This window comes from Puma concolor, chromosome E2 (genome assembly GCF_028749965.1).
Source record: "Puma concolor isolate L17-30 chromosome E2, mPumCon1.1.hap2, whole genome shotgun sequence".
NCBI lineage: Eukaryota > Metazoa > Chordata > Mammalia > Carnivora > Felidae > Puma > Puma concolor.
This window is the reverse complement of record NC_141681.1, coordinates 57,114,726-57,136,198: the sequence shown is the minus strand read 5'-3', so window position 1 is coordinate 57,136,198 and position 21,473 is coordinate 57,114,726. Positions and strand designations below refer to the sequence as shown.

The 21,473-nt window shown below is 40.6% G+C and overlaps 1 protein-coding gene across 6 annotated transcripts; it reads left to right on the top strand.

The window, feature by feature from the left end:
• The first annotated feature begins 121 nt into the window (after positions 1–121).
• LOC112850896 (uncharacterized) lies at positions 122–20,600 on the top strand. 6 transcript variants are annotated; one of them, XM_086690596.1, is made up of 6 exons: positions 382–491; positions 1,733–1,823; positions 2,850–2,914; positions 12,384–12,510; positions 16,798–16,866; positions 17,730–20,600. In XM_086690596.1, exons 3-6 carry the CDS (start codon positions 2,900–2,902, stop codon positions 20,024–20,026), a joined length of 2,508 nt encoding a protein of 835 aa, XP_086546722.1. In that variant the 5' UTR covers positions 382–491; positions 1,733–1,823; positions 2,850–2,899; the 3' UTR covers positions 20,027–20,600. The 6 variants fall into 6 exon arrangements, with proteins under 6 accessions (XP_086546725.1, XP_086546722.1, XP_086546721.1 ...); XM_086690597.1 differs by having other exon boundaries at positions 399–486; XM_086690599.1 differs by lacking the exon at positions 1,733–1,823 and having other exon boundaries at positions 122–400.
• The last annotated feature ends 873 nt before the right edge of the window (positions 20,601–21,473 follow it).

The window sequence follows — 21,473 nt, the reverse complement described above, 5'->3', positions numbered from 1 at the left end:
CGCCTCCCCCCTAGAGCGCGTGTCCACCGCTCTCTAAAGACTTTTCTCTCACCCCCCCCCCCAACCGAGCCCCCACCCCCCCCAAATTGCTTCACCGGGCACCGGGCTCAACTTGTGAAATATCGCCGCTCCCAACAGAAGCGACCCACCCTTCCCTGAGGTTGCACCCAGCCTGGCTCGAAACGACACCAGAGGGATCGGACGGAATCCAAAAGCGGAACCCGAAAGCGCGCGGCCGGAAGAGAAAACAGACCCGCAGACGCTAAGAGGAGAGTGGTGCGCTGGACCCGCCCCACCGGATGTGTCCTGGACACGCCCCGGCACCGCCCCGCGACGCACGCGCGTGCGCCATTTTCTGCAGCCCCGGAAGCTGATCCAGCAGGGCAACGTGCGCTGTGGGGTGAGTGAGTCTCCATTTTTGTGGTTCGCGCCAGCGGTTGCGCTGCTCAGTGCCTGGGGCTCCACCCCAGGTTCCGGGGTCGCCTGGTAAGGTAAAATTCTCGAACCGTCTTCTCCCTTTCATCTCTCGCGGCCTGGCTCTAAGACGTTCCGAGTCCTTTCTCTCGGGGCGGGTCCCGGGGGTCTGTGGTCGTTTTCGGTTAAAATCGCTCCGAGGCAGGTTCGGGCCAAGCCGTTCTGCCTGTGGCCCTTGCAGACCCCGATATCCTTGCCGGTCACTTTCCTGCTCAGAACCTTTCTCTGACTGCCGAGTGTCCCCCGTGCCCCCAACCCCATGCTGCGTCGGGCACAGTCGTCACTAGGGAGGTGGGTGCAGGCCGTTGGCCGCAGGGTGGCCGTCCGTCAGGGTGTGGACGGAGATGGCGGGGAAGGACGCAGAAATCTGCGGAGTTAGAGGGTCATCAGAAAGTGTGGGGAGAAAAACCGGCGGGGATTGAAACAGGCTGCCGCAGAATAGAGTGAAACTGTCTGTTGGAGGAGGAATAGCGACGGAGGGAAACGGAAATGGACAAAAGCACTGAAGAGAAACAAGGACACAGACTTATACAGAGAAGAAAACGCGTAGGGGTCACAGACAAGGCACAGGACCCAAACCCTAGTGAAGAACCGAGGATATTAAGTTGTGAAGTACCGACTTGAAGTTTTATGACCTCGTTAATCCAACATTTGGTGAATTGTTTCAGTTGTGGAGAAGAGATCGAGAGTTGTGAAACCTGGTGTTTGAGGCATCTGCACTTTCTAAGCATTGCATCAGAAGATAATGCCATTGGCAACCCCTACTCATCCAGGGGGATTAGAACTGTCAGTTAAAGGGGACTTTCTGTAACCACATGGTGCTTTTACGATGGCCATTATTAACAATACTGTTTGTCTCTCCCCGTTTTTTCGTGGCTCATGGCATTCTTTTCTGAATTTGATGTATCCTCACACTTGTTGTGACTTTAATCTCAGATTCCACTGGAGAGCTTTTCAATTTCCAAATTATTTTCTCTTGTAATTTTATTGTTCAGAGTATGAGTTTTATATGCTTTCTACTCTACCATATGTTGCAAGGATTCTTTGATGTCTCTTAAAGAACTTTATGGTATTTCATTACACATCCGTTAAGGATGTTGGTAACCTTTTAACACTCAAAACCTAGTTTAGTGTGGTAATTTAATAATTCAACAGTTCTCTTCTTGTGTTAAGGCAGTTTATAAATTATCAAGCTTTCAGCTGAGTTCTCCAGCTAAGTAGATGATCTCCTCAAGTCCCCTCTGTCTTCTCTGTACAGATGTTGAAGGGTGGTCTTGATTGATGTGGAACTTGGTTCCAGCAGAGCTCATCCATTCATAATACAGAGAGTTCAGACCTCGTGCCCACAGGTGACCCTTTTTCATGTTTTCCAGGACCAGTAACTATTTGTAGTTTCATATAGCTTTTCTGGAAAAGAGGAATTAAATGCTTGGGCTTGCTTAAACCCGTAAAAGAGAAGCTACTCTCCTTCAGGAACATGAAAGGTAATCTGGAATTAGGACAAGCCCTTTCTGCTTCAACCTGTCCAGGCCAACCTTTTCAGAGATTTCTTACACCCTCTTCTGCTCATTCAACTGAGACTTCTTCAGGGTAACTTGGCAAATTAACTCCCCCTGTAACCCCCGATGGACCCACCTGTAACAGGAGACAATAGACCAAGAATTCTGAACCTGAGTTAATAGGTTGCGTGAAATGATTTTCAAAACTAGGTGCGTCTTTGGTAGTGTTCTGGGAGAGAGTGTGCAGTTATAGTGGGAGTTCACAATGTGACCCAGTTCCAAAAATATCAAAATTCACTGGGAAAGAAGCAGGAGCATAGCTCAGAGACAGGGACGTCCCTCTGTCACCTCCACCCTCTCTGTGTATCCTGGCTAAATCTTAAAAATTTGATTGTGTCATCTTTTGACATTAAACCCTCTTACAGGCTTCCCGTCAGCATCAGGACAAAGATCTAAACTTCTCAGTACGGCTTCCAGGGAGCTCTGGAGCTGGGTGGCCCTTAAGAGTTGGTCCATATTGATGGCATGGACAGGTTTCTGTGTCCTGCATCATCCATTCCTTGGATGCGGGCTACCTAGGGAGGAGCCAAGAACTTGAATGAGCCCATTCCCTTTGGCCAAGTGCCAGGTAGACAAGACAATGCAGTTGCAGTGGAGTGTGTAAGTTTGAGCGGTAGGGGAGGCCTTCGTGAAGAAGTGGGTAAAAAATGCACTTGTGGGCCTCCACATAGGACCTTATTGTCTCTGCATCCCTCCTGTTGCAGTGGGCAGCAAAGGCCTTTTTCCCATGGCAAGTTTCTCCCCATATGTATATTATGGCAGAGGATGGGGTTATGTTGATTCTGAAAATTAAACAACATCCTTTTTGTCACACAGTATAACCTTACTTGAGAAAGAAGACCAGAAGAAGGGGGAAAAAAGAAGGAATGGCTCTTTTCCAGGTAAAATCCCATTTTTTGTTGATTTTTCTTCCTAAAATGTCACTTTGGACTTGTTAATCTTGTCTGTCTGTGAGGTGTCCTGCCTGAGTTGTTTACTCACACCCAGGGCTTTCTCCCAATGTCCCCTCCTCTCCATGCATATTTCATCTTAACTGTGACCAAGTGACGGGGAACTTAGGAAGAGATACCTGTTAGGTGGTCATCCTGGGAATGTTGTTCTACACAGGCTAGGACTGGAGATAGGGAGTTAGTCTTTGTCTCTTCAGGAAGGATTCTTCAGAGATCCCTCCTGGATCCTTTTTCAGCTCATATAAACCAGGATTAAAGAGATTATGTAAGTAAGTCATGTATTAACGTGCAAAAGTACCTGAGGAACCCGGAAAATAAGAGTGATGGAAAATTACTTCATCCGGTTTTACAAATGCATTTTGATGTTAAACCAGGGACTCATTGTGCTTCTGACTCCACGATATTAATACTTTGGAATAGAACAGAAAGTTGAAAGTAGGAATGAGAAGTAGAGAGGGTGTCTTGGTTTATTAACACAATTGGTTTTCAAATGTAGAACCAACTTACATGTCAAACAGTGTCACAGACGATGAGACTGGAGTTCTCTCTTGTCCAGAAGAGAGCAGATGCAGAATGGAATACGAGAAAGGGTGATGTCCGCAAGGAGACAGGGGCCCCCAACAGGGGTATTGTCTCAGTATTTATTGACCTCACAAGATATTACGAGGTACATGTGAAGAAAACAAGATCTTACACACATGAACATGGAGAAAACCATCAGACAGGAATCATTAATTTGTGTGTGTAGGAAGCAGAGGGTCTGGAGGCAAGTGGAGTGTGTGACCAAAGTACATTAGTAGATTGGCGTCAGATGGAAAGGAATTTCCTGCAGGTGCTGTAAGAAGTTACTCGTGATCCCATTACAGTATCTCGCTAGCTAACTTTGGGCACGTTCGCCCCACGGTGGGAGATTTTTGCCCTAAGCTTTTCTCTAGCTAATGACTTTACCTTGGGTGCTTTTGTCCCGTGGTGGCAGCTTTCTGCCCTAAGCTTTGTAACCTGTTTGTGGAAGTCTAAGAGATTCTTGAACCTATTTCCCCCTGGCTCCCCATTTTGGTTTTTTTCATCTTAAGTTTGCGTGTGAGGACAGTCATGATGGCTACCTGATCTGTATTTTGCTGTCTGGAGGTTTGGAGAGTGATTCTGCAATGCATAAAAGGAGACATCGTATAAGTATTCCACTTCACAGAATTAAAATAGAGGATTAGCACCTTTTGTCCTTTTCCTATAAATTGGATGGCAGCCATAAGGGCTTTTAAGCGTGCCATTATTTGTTTGTAGAAGTTTGGCTTATTAGCTCTTTGATAAGGTTGACCATAACTGGGTTAAGTTACATGTGCAGTTTCATAGTGTGCTGAAGACTAATTCGAGCAATGGTAGCAGAGGCTGTAACGCTTACTGTGGCTTGGATCCCCATGATTAAGAGGCCTATGAAACGCCTTTGCCTGCTTAATACCAGTGGTGGAGATCATTGCCATCAGATGCAGATCAGGTGTGTAGGCAATACCACTGCGTTGTAAGAGGAAGTGGGCCTGGTTTGACAGGCGTTTAGGCTTCCCTCATGTTATATGAGGAGCTAGGAATTGCATTTGTGGAGCGACTTCAGGATGAGGAACAGTGAAGTGGTTTCTTCCATCCTGAAAATGGAGCGGTGGTCGTTCATTGTGAGTCATTCTCTGGAAGTCCCGGTTGATGGGAAGGTGTTCTGGGGGTCTCCCCCATGCTATAATACGGCTTCACCAACCAAGAGGGAATCCCCAGAGGTCCAGAATCTGAAAGAATACAAGCATATTCTCAGACCCAAGTGAGAAGTTTGAACTGGCACCATAGGTGAGAGGGTTTATGGAATTTAGGAAAATGGAGCTTAGCTGCGTTAGTCCTTGAGGGTCAAGATTTGAAAACGTAAGAGTGATCCTAGTGTGATCGAGGAGAAGTTGAGCTTGTAATGTAGATAACCATGGGTAATTCTGCCTTTTTTGTTGTTTTTAACATATTTTTTAATGTGCTCATTCTACAACTGCTTGTCCTTGTGGATTGTAGGGAATTTTAATTTCATTTGCCATTTCCTTCTTCCTTTGTTTCCGACATTGTTCCCCCCTGAAAATTTTGACTTAAAATCTTGAAGGTTGCTGAGGGTGGATGGTGTTCTCTTCTGTAACTTCTTGCTGAATAGGGTCATAGAGAGTCCATCCCTAGGGGCAACATTGGTAAGTTGGGGTAGGTATAGCAGAGTTAGGAAAAGGAAAGAGTGCAGGGGAAACACCCTCCTTGAGCATAAAGGATCATCTGTCTACTGGAAGTGATAGCGGTGAGGAAGTCTTCCAACAGGAGTCACAAAACTATGACAAAAAAGACACAAAAATGGACGTGATTAAAAGATCTAATGGAGGTGAGAAGGAAATTCAGTTACTTCTGTGGCACATAACACTTCAATTATCAGAATATCAAGTGATGACCTTATGCCAAAAAATATTAAAACTAGGAATTACATATAATCTCTATAATAGGTATAGCATATACTCAAATGTAACCTAAGGATTATTATTTGTTTGACAGTGCTTCCAGAGTAATTTAACTTTCTAAAGAAGTCTAATTGGTCAAAAAGACTTCATTTACAATTTAAATCTTTGAAAATTTGTTAGTAAAATACTCAGAAAGTTGTAATCCACCAAGTGTGTTTACCCTCAGACCCCGATATCCTCACTTTCCCTGCAATAAGAAGCTGAAAGCAGATAAGCCTTACTTAGTAATCAGTGATTTAGCATCCTATCCTATTTAGAAAAGGCCTAGATGTCCCAACAAATTCAATCCCAATTTATCATGCACGGAAAGCTTCGAGTTACTAAAGCCTTTGAAAGCTAGTGTAACAATGACTCATGAAACCTGTGAGACGAAGTTTCCAATTACTTTAAGTTGTAACATGAGCTTATTTGACCTTTGATTAACAGGTCTATTTCAAACCAACATATTTACATTCGGGTCCCCCTAAGACAGTTTGTTCCCCATGGTTAATTTTTACCTGAAACACTGCTGAGGAAATCTGAAGTGAATGATCTTGGCTCGTTGACATATCAGATACCATGTTTAAAGATTGGGAAAGGTTTCTATAGGTCATAATATGGCTGAATTTTGGGTAGACCCCGGTGTAGTGTATAATATATGCTCCCAGTTCTTTCGAGTTTTCCAAGGGCAAGATGTCTTGTGAGTTTTCCCGTGGTGTTTGTAAACATAGTAAGGGCATTCTTAATAGGTAGTTGCAAAGGAGTGAGGATGTCTTCAGAGGGAATCTTTTGTTCCTTTGACAGGTTAGATATTTCCCATTGACAAATGGTATAGTTGGTATTCTCAGGATGTACGGATGCTGAAGGGGCTGGCTGACAATAAGGAAGTTTAGGTTCCGTGGAAAAAGTTTTTATTTACTTTGAGTGCGTCTATATGTTCATAAACATCATCCGCACATAAGGGGAGAGTGTCAGAACAATAGATCATGTAAGAATAACTCAGGCAGAACATTGGCGCCTTCCATATGTCATGCCTTTAGTGTTTTACCTATTCATTCCCCAGGGTCTAAGTGAAAGGTTCCTTGCTTAGGAGACCAAGGACAGTGTTGCTGGATAATCATTAATGATTTAAGGAGTGCTATATGAATGTGTTTTTTCTGTTCTAGGGATAGAGAGTCTCCCATAATAATTCTCTCAAAAGTTCAGTGGCAGTGAATTCCCATAGGTTCGGTTTCTCTTACCTCATCAGGAGAGATTGTTGTCCCGTGCATTTTTCTATTTTTGGAGCTCTAGTTGTTACACAGCTTTCTGCATCCTTGAGTAATGTTGGCTTCGTAGCCATGTCGCCTTCCAGTCTCGTCGGCCCTTAGCCACAATGGGTTCTCCCACATTGCCTTCTTAGCCACGTCTCCTGCTGACACATCCACTTCTTAGTCATGCTGGCTTTTCTTCTAATCATGTTGACTTCTCGTCGCCTTCTATCATGTGGATGTCTGTAACCTCGGCTTTTATCATGTCGACCTCTATCCTGTCGCGGTCACCATCTGGCGAAGACTAGGAGCCTGGAGTTCTCTCTTGCCCAGCAAGAGAGCAGATGCAGATGGGATACGAGAGAGGGTACTGCCTGGGAGAAGACAACAGCCCCCAACATGGGTTTCATCTTGTATTTATTGAGCTCTCAAGATACTACATACGTTGGGAACATGAAGAAAAGAAGATCTTACACATGTGAACATGGAGAAAGCCATCAGACGGGAATCATTAACTTGTGTGTGTAGGAAGCAGAGGGTATTGGGGGCAAGTGGAGTTTGTGATCAAAGTACATTAGTAGATTGGGGTCAGATGGAAAGTAATTTCCTGCCGGTGATGTAACAAGTTGCTCGGTATCCCCTTAAAATATTTCCCTAACGAATCTCGGGTGATTTTGCCCCTTGGTGGCTGCCCTCCGCCGTAAACTTTCATAACTTATTTAGGTAAGTATAAGTGATTCTAGAACCTATTTTCCCCCATAACAGTAAATGTTTTATAAATTATTGGTAGCACATCCATCTCATAAAGACCATGGTGTTCTTTTAGGAACTCTCACACGTTGCACATCTTTTAGAGAAAAATGTGTATAATTTAGCCAGACATAGGAGCAGAACTTTCATCACAGAGGATGGTGCTCAGTTTTAATTTTACATAATATTATTAAATTCTTTTTATTATTTTTGTGTGTATGTATTAAACTTCAGTAGTACAGATTTTTGCAGTTCAGTTCTACACATTAATACATTTTTGAAACTAAGAAGTAAAGCATGTTCTTCCCTGTCATATCTTCCACCATCACTGATTTTCTTCATTAAGAACCGATGTTCTCTTTCGTACATATTTTCCAAACGTGCGTTTATATAATGTAGCATGAGTTTAGAATATATTCTTCTGTAAGTGTATAATCCTATTTTATTCTGCAAATTGATATGTTTACATGCCATATGACTTGAAGTCGATTTCATGAAAGTCAGCAAGAGATTACTGCTTTTTTAGATCCTCATGGGAGCATTCTCTAAATGAAGATACATGGGTCCTTTACAATTCCTTACTGTTTCAAAGAATGCCACGGTGGCTGCTTCTGAGCAGGCCGACTTCACTACAGACTTCTAAGGATGTTTTAAGATTGTACGTCTTTTAAGCATGATTACCAGGTTGATGATGGTCTTTCTGAGGAGGCACAGACATTCCACTTAGTAAATAAAGATTTTAAATCAACCGTCTTGACCATCCTCAGCTAAAGGAAAACGTGGAAGAGAACTAAGAAGTAGGAGAACAATGTTTCGACAAATAGAAAATATCAGTAAAGAGATAGAAATTATAGCAAAAGGATGGAATAGAAATGCTGGAGTTAAAGTATAAACACCAGAATTGAAAATTCACTAGAGGGTTCATCAGCAGATGGACAAAAAGAGTAAAGAATCAGTGAACTTAAACAGAGGTTAACTGAAATTGTCAAGTGTGAGGAGGAGAGAGGGGAATAAAGCTGCATAAAAGGGAATAAAAGAAGAAAAATGGCCAGAGGCAAAGAAACCTTTGGGACACTATAACTAATACTCCTATAAACGTAATAGTTCTAGAAGGAAGGGCAGAAAGAATAATTGAAGAAAGAAGAGCTGAAAACTTCCCAAATTTATCAAAGAGAACCTACACGCCCAAAAAACTCAATGAAATTCAACTAGGTCCAATGCATGGAGATCCCTGGCAGTCACATAATCAGTCAAGTTTTATAAGATAGAGTGTGGAACGTAGCAAGACAGAAACAACTTCTCATGTACAGGGATTCTGAATAAGATTAATGGTCTGTTTCTTTTTAGAAACTGTGGAGGCCAGGAATCCATCTCCTTTGGTATTAAAAGATTGAAAAATTAAAAAAAAAAAAAAGCCGTATCAGGAATTCCTTATGAGGCAAACTACTACAAAATTGATAGTCAAGTTGAGATTCCTAGCTGAACAAATGCTGAGGGGGTTCACACTTACAGACTTAGACTATAGGCAATGCCACGTGGAGTTCTTCAGGCTGAAATGGATAGAAACTAGCAGTACCTCAAAGCCATAGGAACAAGTAACGCTAGTAAAGGTAATTACATAAGTAAATATAAAAGGTAATTATTGTGTTTGTTTTGTAACCGATTTTTTCCTACATGTCTAAAGAGATAGATGAGTAAAACAATCAGAAAAATCTGCTCTTGAGTGTATGCAACATCTGTTCATATCTTTTATGAAGTAGTTTTTGACAACAGTATAAAGGGAGAATGTGTAACATCAGTTGTTTGTATGGCATTAAAGCTAAGTTAGCATCAACTGAAATTCAAATATTAGTGGTTTAATATGTAAGCTGTAATCCCCAGGATAACCACTCAGAAACCTGAAAACATACAGAAAAATAAATAGACCATCAAAATGGTATGCACGCACAGACACCCGAAGAAGGAAGGAATTATGTAACAAAATGTTAGCCATACAAACAGCAGATGTTAGAAGTAATTCTTATCAGTAACAACTTGAAAAGTACTAAATTAAAATCTTCAATAAAAGAGAAAGGAATTTTTAAAAATGGTTCCACTCTATGTCTACATACAGCTCACTCTATTTTTCAAAGTATTTATTGATTGTGAGAGAGCGTGAGTGGGAGAGGGGCAGAGAGAGAGAGAGGGAGAGAGAAATTCAAGCAGGCTCTGCAGTGTCAGTGCAGAGACCATTGCTAGGTTCGGTCTCACAAACTATGAGATCATAACCTGAGCTGAAATTGAGAGTCAGATGCTTATGCGACTGAGCCCCCCAGGCACTCCGAGGCTCACTTTAGATATACAAATAGGTTGAAAGTTGAAGGATAGAAAAAGATATTTGTGTGGATAGTAATGAACCCTAACTGGGTAGCTATACAGGTTTCAGACCAAATGGGCTTGAAGGTGTAAAATTGTTACCAAGCATGTTGAGACTCATTATATATTGAAAAAAGGGCAAATCATTGAGGAAGATAAAACAACTATAAATAATAGGTACATAGCAACAAAGCCCCCAAGCATTTGAAGCAAACATTGGGGAGATTGTTCTACTATATTAGTTGGAGCACTGAATGCTCCCTACTTAATAGTTGATAGAACAACCAGACATCAGTAATAAAGCAGTGAGCAACACTGTAAACCAGCAAGGCTCAGCAGACATATACAGAACAGTGCATCCTGCAAAAACTCAAAAATTAGGGGTAGAAGGGAACTGGCTTAGTCTGAAAAAGCTTATTACTAAATTTCCCTGGCTAACCTCATATTCTCTGGTGAACACCTGAAAACATCCCTTAAAGCTGAGAACAAAACAAGCATGCCCCATGTTGCCGCTCCAACTGAGCACTCTAGTGGAAGTTCTAACCAGAGACATTACAGAAGAAAAATAAATGAAATGTGTCAAAATGGGAAAAGAAATCAAATTATGTTTACTTATAGTATACATGATCTCCTCTTTAGAAATAAAGAATACTCATTCCTAGAGTGAATTTACTGAAGTTACAGAATACAATATCAACACTCAAAATTCAGTCGCATTTCTGTACCCTAGCAGTCAACAAAGGGAAAGTAAGTCAACACTTCCATTTACAAGAGCAAGACATCAAATGGGAATAAATTTAATTGAGTTTGAAGTTGTATACAGAGTGAAAACTACAAATGTTGGTGAGGGAAATTAAAACCTAAGTAAATGTCAAGATATCTTGTGTTTCTGCCTTGGAAGACTGTAAAACGGAGAGCTTCCCAGAGTAACAAAGAGTAATGCAGTCCTTGGCAAAACCTCAACAGTGTTTCTTGCTATATTGGGAATCGTGATTCTCAAACTCATATTGAATTGGTATGGACACCACATAACCAAAATAAATGTCAGAAGGAACAAAATTGGAGGACCTACATTTCCCAACATCAATACTAATATAGTTACATGAAGTAATCAAAAGCATAATTGCACCAGAGGCTAGAAATATTGATCAAAACAATAGAACTGAGCATCCACAAGTAAACCCACACATCTTCAGTCCATTCCTTTTTTTACAAGTGTGCTGAAAACAGACACTGGAAAAATAAAAGTCGCTTAAATGGTACTGACACATTTAGATATCTGTTTGAGAATGAAATTGAAACTACCTTGTGCCATGTAAGGAAATGAATTCAGATTTAATCAAAGACTGAGTGTAAGAGCCTAAACTATAAAAGTCTCATGTGAAAACATAGGGGGTAAGTCTTCATCACCTTCGGGTTGGCAGTGGATTTTTACACATGCTCCCAAAAGAAAAAGAGAACCAAAAAAAGTAGATAAATTGGTCATCATCTCAATTATTCATGTCTGTTCACTGGAGGACATTATCACCTAAATGGAACAATCTAGCAAATGGGAGGAAATAATTTGCCAACACATATCTACTAAGCATCTACAACCCAGAATATGTGAAGAACTTCTACAACTCACAACCAACATACAAAGAACCCAGCTTGAACAATGGTCAAAGGATTTTAATAGACATTTCTCCATAGAAGATACACAAATGAACCCAGCACATGAAGAGATGTTCAATGAAAGTAGTCATTATTAAAATGTAAAATCAGAACCGCAGTGAGCTATCGTTTCACATCCACTAGGATGACTGTTGTGAAACAAAAATAAAGATGTGGAGAAATTTGAATCATGACACGTTGCTGTAAAAATATAGGTACTGTGGAAAAGAGTGTGACAGAGTCTGAAAAAATTAAACCATCTGCCCCAGTAATTCCACTCCTAGGTATATAACCAAAAGAATTGAAAACAGGCATCCAAACACTTATACTGGAACTTAGTAATATTAGCCAAAGGTCATAACTACCAAATGCTTTACAGTAGTTGAGTGAATATGGTCTACTCCAGTAATCGAATATTCTGCAGCCAGAAGAAAGGAAATGGACCACTGATACATACTATATCGTGGATGAGCCCCAAGGATGATTCTGTGTGAAAGAAGGCGGATGCAAAAGGCCACATTTTTGATCCCTTTCCTTTTACACAAAAAGATCCAAGATCGGTGAATCCACAGAGAAAAGCATTAGTGGTTGCCAGGGACTGGGCAATAGGAAGCACCTGTTAATGGGTAAAGTCTTTCCTATGGGGCTGATAAAAAAGTTTTGGATCTAGACAGGTGACGTTTGTGCAATATTTGAGTGCAATAATTGCCCCCTAATGGTATTTTAAAGTAGCTAATTTTATGTTCACTGTAACTCACTCAAAATTATCTTACACGGATCAAAGAACACTCACTCCAGTCAAGTCAGTCTTTACACATCTGTGCTTCTCTTGTCTTTGGTCAAATAAGAACATGTTCCCTGTCCATTTGGTGAAATGTGTTTTCCTTTCAGGGACGGTTGACCTTCAGGGATGTGGCCATAGAGTTCTCTCAGGAGGAGTGGGAGTGCCTGGACCCTGCTCAGAGGGCCTTGTACAGGGACGTGATGTTGGAGAACTACAGGAACCTGGTCTCCGTGGGTGAGGATAACTTGCCTCCAGAAGTCGGTAGTTACTTTTTATGTCTGTACTGTGCATTTTCTAATGAGAGCCCCTGTTTTGATCATAAGAGTTCCAATTCCTTGTTCTTAAGGGAGTGATTGCAGCTGTTTTGATTGAGAGTGGAAAGGGTTCATAATGTGGCAAGTGGACTCCAACTTCCCTTTCCTTCAGAAGTTCTGCATTCCTGCTTGTTGATGTGGTTGCAGAACTTAGCAGTCAGAAAAGCCTAAGGGAGGGAACTGGTGATGAGGAGGCTTGGGTGTTCTGTGTAAGTGAAGAATCTCTAAATTCTACTCCTGAAACCAGCATTACATTCTCTGTTAACTAACTATAATCTAAGTAACAATCTCGGAGTTGGGGAATAGGATCTAAAACCCTTATATTCTTAGCAAAGTCCAAACTTGGACTTTTCAAGACATCTTGAAAGATAAGGCTCAGAGAGAAAAACAGTATTTAAAGTAGGAGGGAAAAAAGGAAACCTTGTGGTGAATTTATTTAAATCTCTGATTCTGTGGTCTTACCCTTGTGCCTTTGGTTAAGTGGTTCTTGGAAAAAACCCAGATGTCTGCACACCTAAAATAATCCTTAAGCACACAGGCATTCATTTGAGTAATTTTTGAAATATGTTTCTACACCACTTAAAATGAATATCCTTTCTTGTTTGCTGAACCAAGAGCAGGGAATTTGTTCTGGAAGAGCCAAGCAGATCATGTTCTGTTTTTCTTGATAAACGAAAATCTGTTCTTGAGCTGAATATCATCTCTGTTTTGGAAAAAAGAGAAAGAGACTTGGATAGTGGAAAGTGAAATGAAGACAGGGGAACATCCACATAGTGGGCAATGTATTGGGGTGTGAGCACAAGTGAGAGCTCAGATGAGCAGAGAGGAAGCTGCTCCAGTAAATATCGTTTGGGAAGAATCTGTGAGAAAATACAAGTTTATTTCTTAGGAATTTTCAAAGGAAATCCACCTCCACCCCCCAAACATTTCTCAATCTGTTAAATGTGTAGAAATTTAAACTTCCACTATTGTACCTACAACCCTGTTACCTAGCCCCTCCGACCATACTGGTGCCGTGGTTTGAGAGGGACTGGGATTGCTGTCCCTACGGAGTCTTTTCTCTGATCCCTCTTGGTTCTCATTCCATACAGGTCAGAGGGGAGGCCTTTGTAGTGCAGACCCCAGGATGTATTCACTTTGCATTTCCACTTTGTATCCTTGGAGAACTTCTCAGGAGACATAAAAATTATAGCATCTGTCTAATAAAGTAGATAAAAGTCTGTGTCTTTCCTTGGCCATCCTGGCTTCTGAAGATCACTGCCTTGTGCATAAATTGGGCATAAGTCACGATGTGGATAATTCCAAAAGTGAAAAATCCAGAAGTAGATGTAGTGTAAATACAGCTCAGCTTGGTGATATCTCTAGTTTGTTTTTCTGTAGGAAAAACATGTATCATTCTACAGATGTTTATTGCATTCCTGGTATACTGTAACTACCATATTGATTTTTTTGGTTTTTTTTGTTTAAGAACTCAAGAGGCAGCAACAATTTTTGATTTTAAGTAATCTCTACAACCAGAGTGGGGTTTGAACTCAACTGCAAAGTCAAGGGTTGCATGGTGTACTGACTGAGTTAGACAGGCAGCCCTCTTTTTTGTTTATTAACCTTTTGATCACCTTCACCCATTTCTGCTCACCTACCTGCGTGTAGCAACCACCAATATGTTCTCTGTATCTAATGGGTTTTTGTTTCTTTAAGATTGCACACATAGGAGCAATCATACTGTAGTGGTCTTTGACTCATTCCACATAGCATATTGTCCTCAGGGTCCATCTCTGTTGTCACAAATGGCAAGATTGTATTCTGCTTAGTGGCTAGATAATATTGTGTTGTATATACACATCTTTATCCATTCACCCATCAACGGACACTTAGATTGTGTTCGTATCTCAGCTGTTATACATAGTGCTGCAGTGAACATCAGAACGCTTCTATCTTTTCGAGTTAGTATTTTTGTTGTCTTCAGATAAATACCCAGTAGAATTGGTGGATCACACAGTAGTTCTCTTGGCTATACCTGATTCTCCACCCTGTTGACAACACGTGTTGTTTCTTGTCTTTTTACTAACTGCCATTCTAATATTAGGTGTGAAGCGATATTGTGGTTTTGATTTGCATTTCCCTGATGATGAATAACGTTGAGCATTTTTCATGGTCCTGTTGGCCATCTCTAAGTCTTTGGAAAATGTCTATTCAGATGTTGTGCCCATTTCTTAAATTGGGTTATTTGAGCATGCTTTAGGAATGTTTTAGATTACTAGTCCATCATTAGATACATGATCTGCTAATAGTTTCTCCCGTTCAGTAGGCTGCCTTTTCATTTTGTTGAAAAAGTGCTCCTTTGCTGTGTAGACATGTTTCAGTTTGATATAATTCCAAATGTTTTTGCTTTTTTGTTTTTTCTTTTGGTGTTGAGAGTCAAAAAACAAAAGCAAAAGTCATTGCCTAGACATGTTTCAAGAAGTTCATTACCCCCTAACTTTTCTTTTTAAATTTTTTTTTTCTTTCAACGTTTTTATTTATTTTTGGGACAGAGAGAGACAGAGCATGAACGGGGGAGGGGCAGAGAGAGAGGGAGACACAGAATCGGAAACAGGCTCCAGGCTCCGAGCCATCAGCCCAGAGCCCGACGCGGGGCTCGAACCCACGGACCGTGAGATCATGACCTGGCTGAAGTCGGACGCTTAACCGACTGCGCCACCCAGGCGCCCCCCCCCCCCCCAACTTTTCTTAATAGGAGTTTTATTATTTCAGGTCTTAGGTTTAAGTCTTTAATCCATTCTTAGTTAACTTTTGTGTATGGTGTCAGATAGTGGTCCAGTTTCATGCCTTTGCCTCTGGCTGTCCCGTTTTCCCAAACCATCAATTGTGCTTTCCCCTTTTGTATAGTCATGTCTCCTTTATTGTAAATTAAGTGACCATGTGTGTGGGTTTATTTCTGGGCTGTATTCTGTTCTGTTGATCTATTTGTGTATTTTTATGCTAATACCATATTGTTTTAATTACCACAGCTTTGTAGTCAGGGGGTTTGAAATCAGGGAATGTGATGCCTCCAGCTTCGTACTTTGTTGTCAAGATGCTTTGGCCATTCAGGATCTTTAGTGGCTCCATAGAAATTTTAGGATTTTTCACTTTTGTGGGTATGTTTTCATGTGAACAGAAATTTTCCACTTATTTGTATGAATACCAAAGAGTGGGACTGCTAGGTTGTATTTAAGGGTACGTTTAATTTTGTAAGAAAGTGCAAACTGTTCCAAAGAGGAGTACCATTTTGCATTCCCCCCAGCAATGAATGAGAGTTCTTATGGCTCCACATTCTCACTAGTATTTGGTGTTAGTGTTGTGGATTTTGGCCATTCTCATAAATGTGCAGTGATACCTAATTGTTACAACAGATATTTTCCTCGATTAAAGTTATGACTTTTCTTTAATGTTTGTTTACTTTTGAGAGAGAGGGAGGAGGGAGGGAGGGAACATGAGCGAGGTAGGGGCAGAGAGAGAGACACAGAATCCGAAACAGGCTTCAGGCTCTGAGCTATCAGCACAGAGCGTGTTGCGGGCTTTTGAAGTCCTAAGCCTGCAATCATGACCTGAGTCGACGTCAGACACTTAACTGACTGAGCCCCCCAACTGATGCTATGGTATTCTTTAAGAATTTGTGGTATCTTGAAAACATATTTTTTAAGTTCCTGTTTAGTCCCAGAAATATCATTAACCTGATTTGCCATAGGTTTTTCTGTAATGATACATTATGTTGGGGTGCTTGGGTGGCTGAGACAGTTAAGGATCTGACTCTTGATATTGACTCAGGTCATGAAGTCACAGTATGTGAGTTTGAGCCCCGCATTGCACAATGCGCTTACAAGCTGGAGACCTCAGGGGAATTTCCCCCTCCCCCCTCCCCCACCCCTCCCCCTTTTGCAAGCTTCCTCCCTCTAAGCAACAACCTTAAAAAGCATTCTAGTACATGTCTCCTGGAACATGTATACATTATGTAATTCTCTTGAGTATATACCTAGAAGTGGAATTCATGGGATAGTTTGATAATTTTTAGAGCAAATACTGAAATAGATACAACTGTACAGTCTTCCTATAACCCTGTCTCCCTATTGAATGTTTTCCACCTTTGCTTCATGCCCATAGTTGCGTTCCTACAGAATGTGTCTGTATTATACCTTTTGCTGAATGTGTTTTCTTTTTCCCCAAGGTCCTGCATTAAACTTACACCACAATCATATTCCCATAGATGTGCAGGCACAAGCCCTGTCCCCACATGGTCAGTTACTTCTTATGCTTCATTCTTGCTTTTCTGAATCCAAGTCCTGGCCTTTCCTCAGATGTTTCATTGAGCTAAACAAACCATCCTCGTATATCCTGGTATATTAATTTTGATCAACAAAGCACCTCAGTTTACACAGCACCTGACTCCCCTGTCCCCTGTACTGCAGAAGGATCCCTATTCATACAGGGGAACATTGCGTATGAATGGCTCAGGACAGCAGCTTGATCTGGTGGTTAATTATACTGTGTGTTTAATAATGTGTGAACATAGGTTGAGAGAAACAAGGTATTTAAAGACTCTGTATGTTACAACCTACATATTGATAGTTCTAGGAGGTTAAGTTAATAAGTAACCATAGTTACACAAACTAGTAGTCCCTGGGATTCTAAAGCAGTTTTTCTTGGAGACATAAAAACAGGATTTACATTCCATAAGGAACACATACTAGGAGGAATGAAAGATTCGTTGAGCATCACTGAAATATGAGATATTGGGTTCAGGTAAACACATTTTTATAAAGACTAAGATTTAAGGAAGATAGACATCTCTATGATTTTCATACACAGTTATAAAATAACCAGTGTGTAGATGGGCTCTGTAATCATGAAGTGTCATTTAATTATCCAGTTATGTGTCCAAAAAATATGGATAATGTAAAATGTTTTTCGAAAAATTACCTTAAAATCAGGGAAATTGTTAATATGGAAAACGTTATAAAAAGAGAACTCAAAAACATTGTATATGAGAAAAGTGTTTGAAGACCATTGTTGACTAACTTCCTTTATTTACTATAATTATTTAGGTGTGTAATTATTGAATTTAGTATAAAATATTTACCTTCCGACTCTATTTGATAGGAAGCCTTTCTGCTGGATTTGCACTCACGGAATTGTCACCAGGGGAGGACATTTATAAAGAAGTATTTTACCACTTAGTGATATTGGAGAGAAATGAAAGCCATGGCATCAAGGATTTTGGTCTCAAGGAAGTCTGGGAAAATAGGCATGAGTTTGAAAATCGGTGGGGAGATGATGCAAGAAATTACAAAGAAGTGCCTTTGACCCATAAGAAAAATCTCGCTTGTAGGAAAGATCAGCCACTTAATCAGCCCTCAGTTACTCTTCCTGAAAAGCAGAGTGTTTCTGTGAGAAAAAATACATACCAGTATGTCATGAATAATGAACCATTCATCAGGACTTTGTTACAACAGGACAGTAATATAAGTGGTTCTGGAAACCAGTACATAAACTGCTTGGAAAATAGAATTGGATTAAGTTTGCAGGCACACCTGGCTAAGCTCCAGAGGTTTCACAGTGAGGAGAAAATGTATGAATGTAATCCAACTGAGAAGTCTGTCAGCAATGGTTCCTCAGTCTCACCACTTGAAAGAATTTCCAGGGCCCAAAACATTTGGAATAAATCTAGGAAGATTTTTCATTTGTTACCTGCACAGGCCAGGAGAGCATGCACTAGACAAAAATCTTATCAATGTACTGACTGTGGGAAGGATTTTAGCAAAACCTCAAACCTCATGAGCGATGAGGGTATTCTTTCTGGACAGAGACCTTACAGATGTAATGCATGCAGCAAAGCCTTTGCTGAGCGTTCAAGCATTACTCAAGATAAAATCCATAGTGGAGAGAAACCTTACAAATGTAGTGAGTATGGCAAAGGTTTTAAGCAGTGCTCACACCTCTTTAGACATCAGAGTACACATCCTGGAGAAAAACCACACATATGTGATGTGTGTGGCAAGGCTTTTATCAGAAGCTGTAGGCTTAATCAACATCGGAAGATTCACACAGGAGAAAAACCTTATTCATGTAGTAAATGTGATAAGGCTTTTCGCACGCGTTCTCACCTCTCGGGTCATGAGAGAACTCATACTGGAGAGAAACCTTACAAATGTGCTGAGTGTGGCAAAGCCTTTACCGATGGTTCACATCTTAGTCAACATAGAAAAATCCATACTGGAGAGAAACCGTACAAATGTAATGAGTGTGCCAAAGCGTTTACCCAATCTGGAAACCTTACTAGGCATCAGAAAATACACACTGGTGAGAAACCGCACAAATGTAATGTATGTGACAAGGCTTTTATCCAAAGTTCAAGCCTTATAGCACATCAGAGAATTCATACAAGACAGAGACCTTATAAATGTAATAAATGTGATAAGGCTTTTATCAAACATTCACAGCTTTGCGGACATGAGAGAACTCATACTGGAGAGAAACCTTACAAATGTAATGAGTGTGGTAAAGAGTTTACCCAGTATTCACGCCTCTCTACTCATCAGAGAGTCCATACAGGAGAGAAACTATATAAATGTAACATATGTGGCAAGGTCCATAGTCAAAATTCAAACCTTGCAAATCATCAGGATATGTGTACTGGAGAGAAACCTTACAAAGTCAATGAGTGTGCCAAAGCGTTTTCCCAATTTGGAAACCTTACTAAGCATCAGAAAATACACACTGGGGAGAAACCACACAAATGTAATATGTGTGACAAGGCTTTTATCCAAAGTTCAAGACTTATGGCACATCAGAGAATTCATACAGGAGAAAAGCTTCATAAATGTACTAAATGTGATAAGGCTTTTATCAAACGTTCAGAACTTTTGCGTCATGAGAGAACTCATACTGGAGAGAAACCTTACAAATGTAGTGATTGTGGCAAGGCCTTTTCATGTAGTTCACATGTTACTCAGCATAAGAAAATCCATACTGGAGAGAAACCGTACAAATGTATTGATTGTGGCAAAGCCTTTGCGATGCGTACACGTCTGACACAGCATAAGAGAATCCATACAGGAGAGAAACCTTACAAATGTAATGAATGTGGTAAGGCTTTTACCCAACGTTCACACCTTTGGAGTCATGAGAAAATTCATACTGGTGACAAACCTCACAAATGTAATCAGTGTGGCAAAGCCTTTACCCAGCCTTCAAAACTCACTAGACATCAGAAAGCCCATACCGGAAAGAAAACATGTAAGTGTAACATATGTGGCAAGTTCTATACTACAAATTCAAACTTTGCAAATCATCAGAGAATCCATACTGTTGAGAAACCTTATAAATGTAATGAGTGTGACAAAGCGTTTACCCAATTTCAAAGCCTTACTTATCAACAGAAAATACACACTGGCTAGAAATCACACAAACAATATGTGTGTAACAAGGCTTTTATCCAAATGTCAAGCCTTTGGTCATTTCAGAGAATCCATACAGGTGAAAATCCTTGTAAATGTACTAAATGTTGTAAAGCTTTTAGCACAAGTTCAAACCTTTTTGGTCATGAGAGTACTCATACTGGAGAGAAACCTTACAAATGTAGTGAGTGTTGCAAAACCTTACTGAGTGCTCAAATCTTACTCAACATAAAAAAAATCAGTACTGGGGAGAAACTCTACTAATGTAATGAGTGTGTCAAAGCGTTTACCCCATTGGGCAACCTTGCTAAGCATCAGAAAATATACACTGGCATAAACCACTCAAATGTAATGTGTGTAACAAGGCTTTTATCCAGTGTTCAAGCATTATGGAAGATCAGAGAATTCATTCAGGAGGAAAACCTTTTAAATGTAATAAATGTGGTGAGGCTTTTATCAGATGTTCTCACCTTTGGGGTCATGATGGAACTCATACTGGATAGAAACCGTACAAATGTATTCAGTGTGGAAAAGCCTTTATGGAGCGTTCACATCTTACTCAATGTGAACCTAATATGTGTGGCAGTGCTTTTATTCAAAGCTCAAGCTTTGGGAAGCATCAAAGAACTCGTAGAAGAAATAAACAAATGAGCAAGTGTTCAAGACTTGCTCAGTATCAGATTTCACCATGGAGAGGAACCATATGAAACTAACATAAGTGGGAAAGCTTGTAACCAGGGTTCATACCTCACCTGATAGAATAGAAGCCTCTGAAAGAAAGCACACACTAGGAGTGTATGACAAGGCTTATCTAAAGCTTCTTATACTTTGGGGAATGTAAATTCTTCTAGAGAGAACCCTTACAAATAAAAGGAGTGTCATCTGGGTTATAAAAAGTGTACAAGTTGGGGATGGGTTAAAACAGATGAATGGAGTTGAGAGGTACAGACTTCCATTGATAAAAAAACAAAATATACAACTTTGTGCTTTGTGGTCTAGAAAGAATTCACATAACATGGAAACCATATAAATGTGTCAAAGTCTTTACGTCAGCATACACCAAAGAATTCTTACTGGACAGGAACATTAAAGAGTAATGAAGGCAATAACTTCGCCAATTCTTCAATGGACTACAATTTATTTTATTTATTTATTTTTTTAAAAAAAATTTTTTTTTTCAACGTTTATTTTATTTTGGGGACAGAGAGAGAGCATGAACGGGGGAGGGGCAGAGAGAGGGAGACACAGAATCGGAAACAGGCTCCAGGCTCTGAGCCATCAGCCCAGAGCCCGACGCGGGGCTCGAACTCACGGACCGCGAGATCGTGACCTGGCTGAAGTCGGACGCTTAACCGACTGTGCCACCCAGGCGCCCCTGGACTACAATTTAAAACTTAATGCTAGGGGGACCTCGGTTTGCTTTGACAATTAACCAATCTTAGGTGTT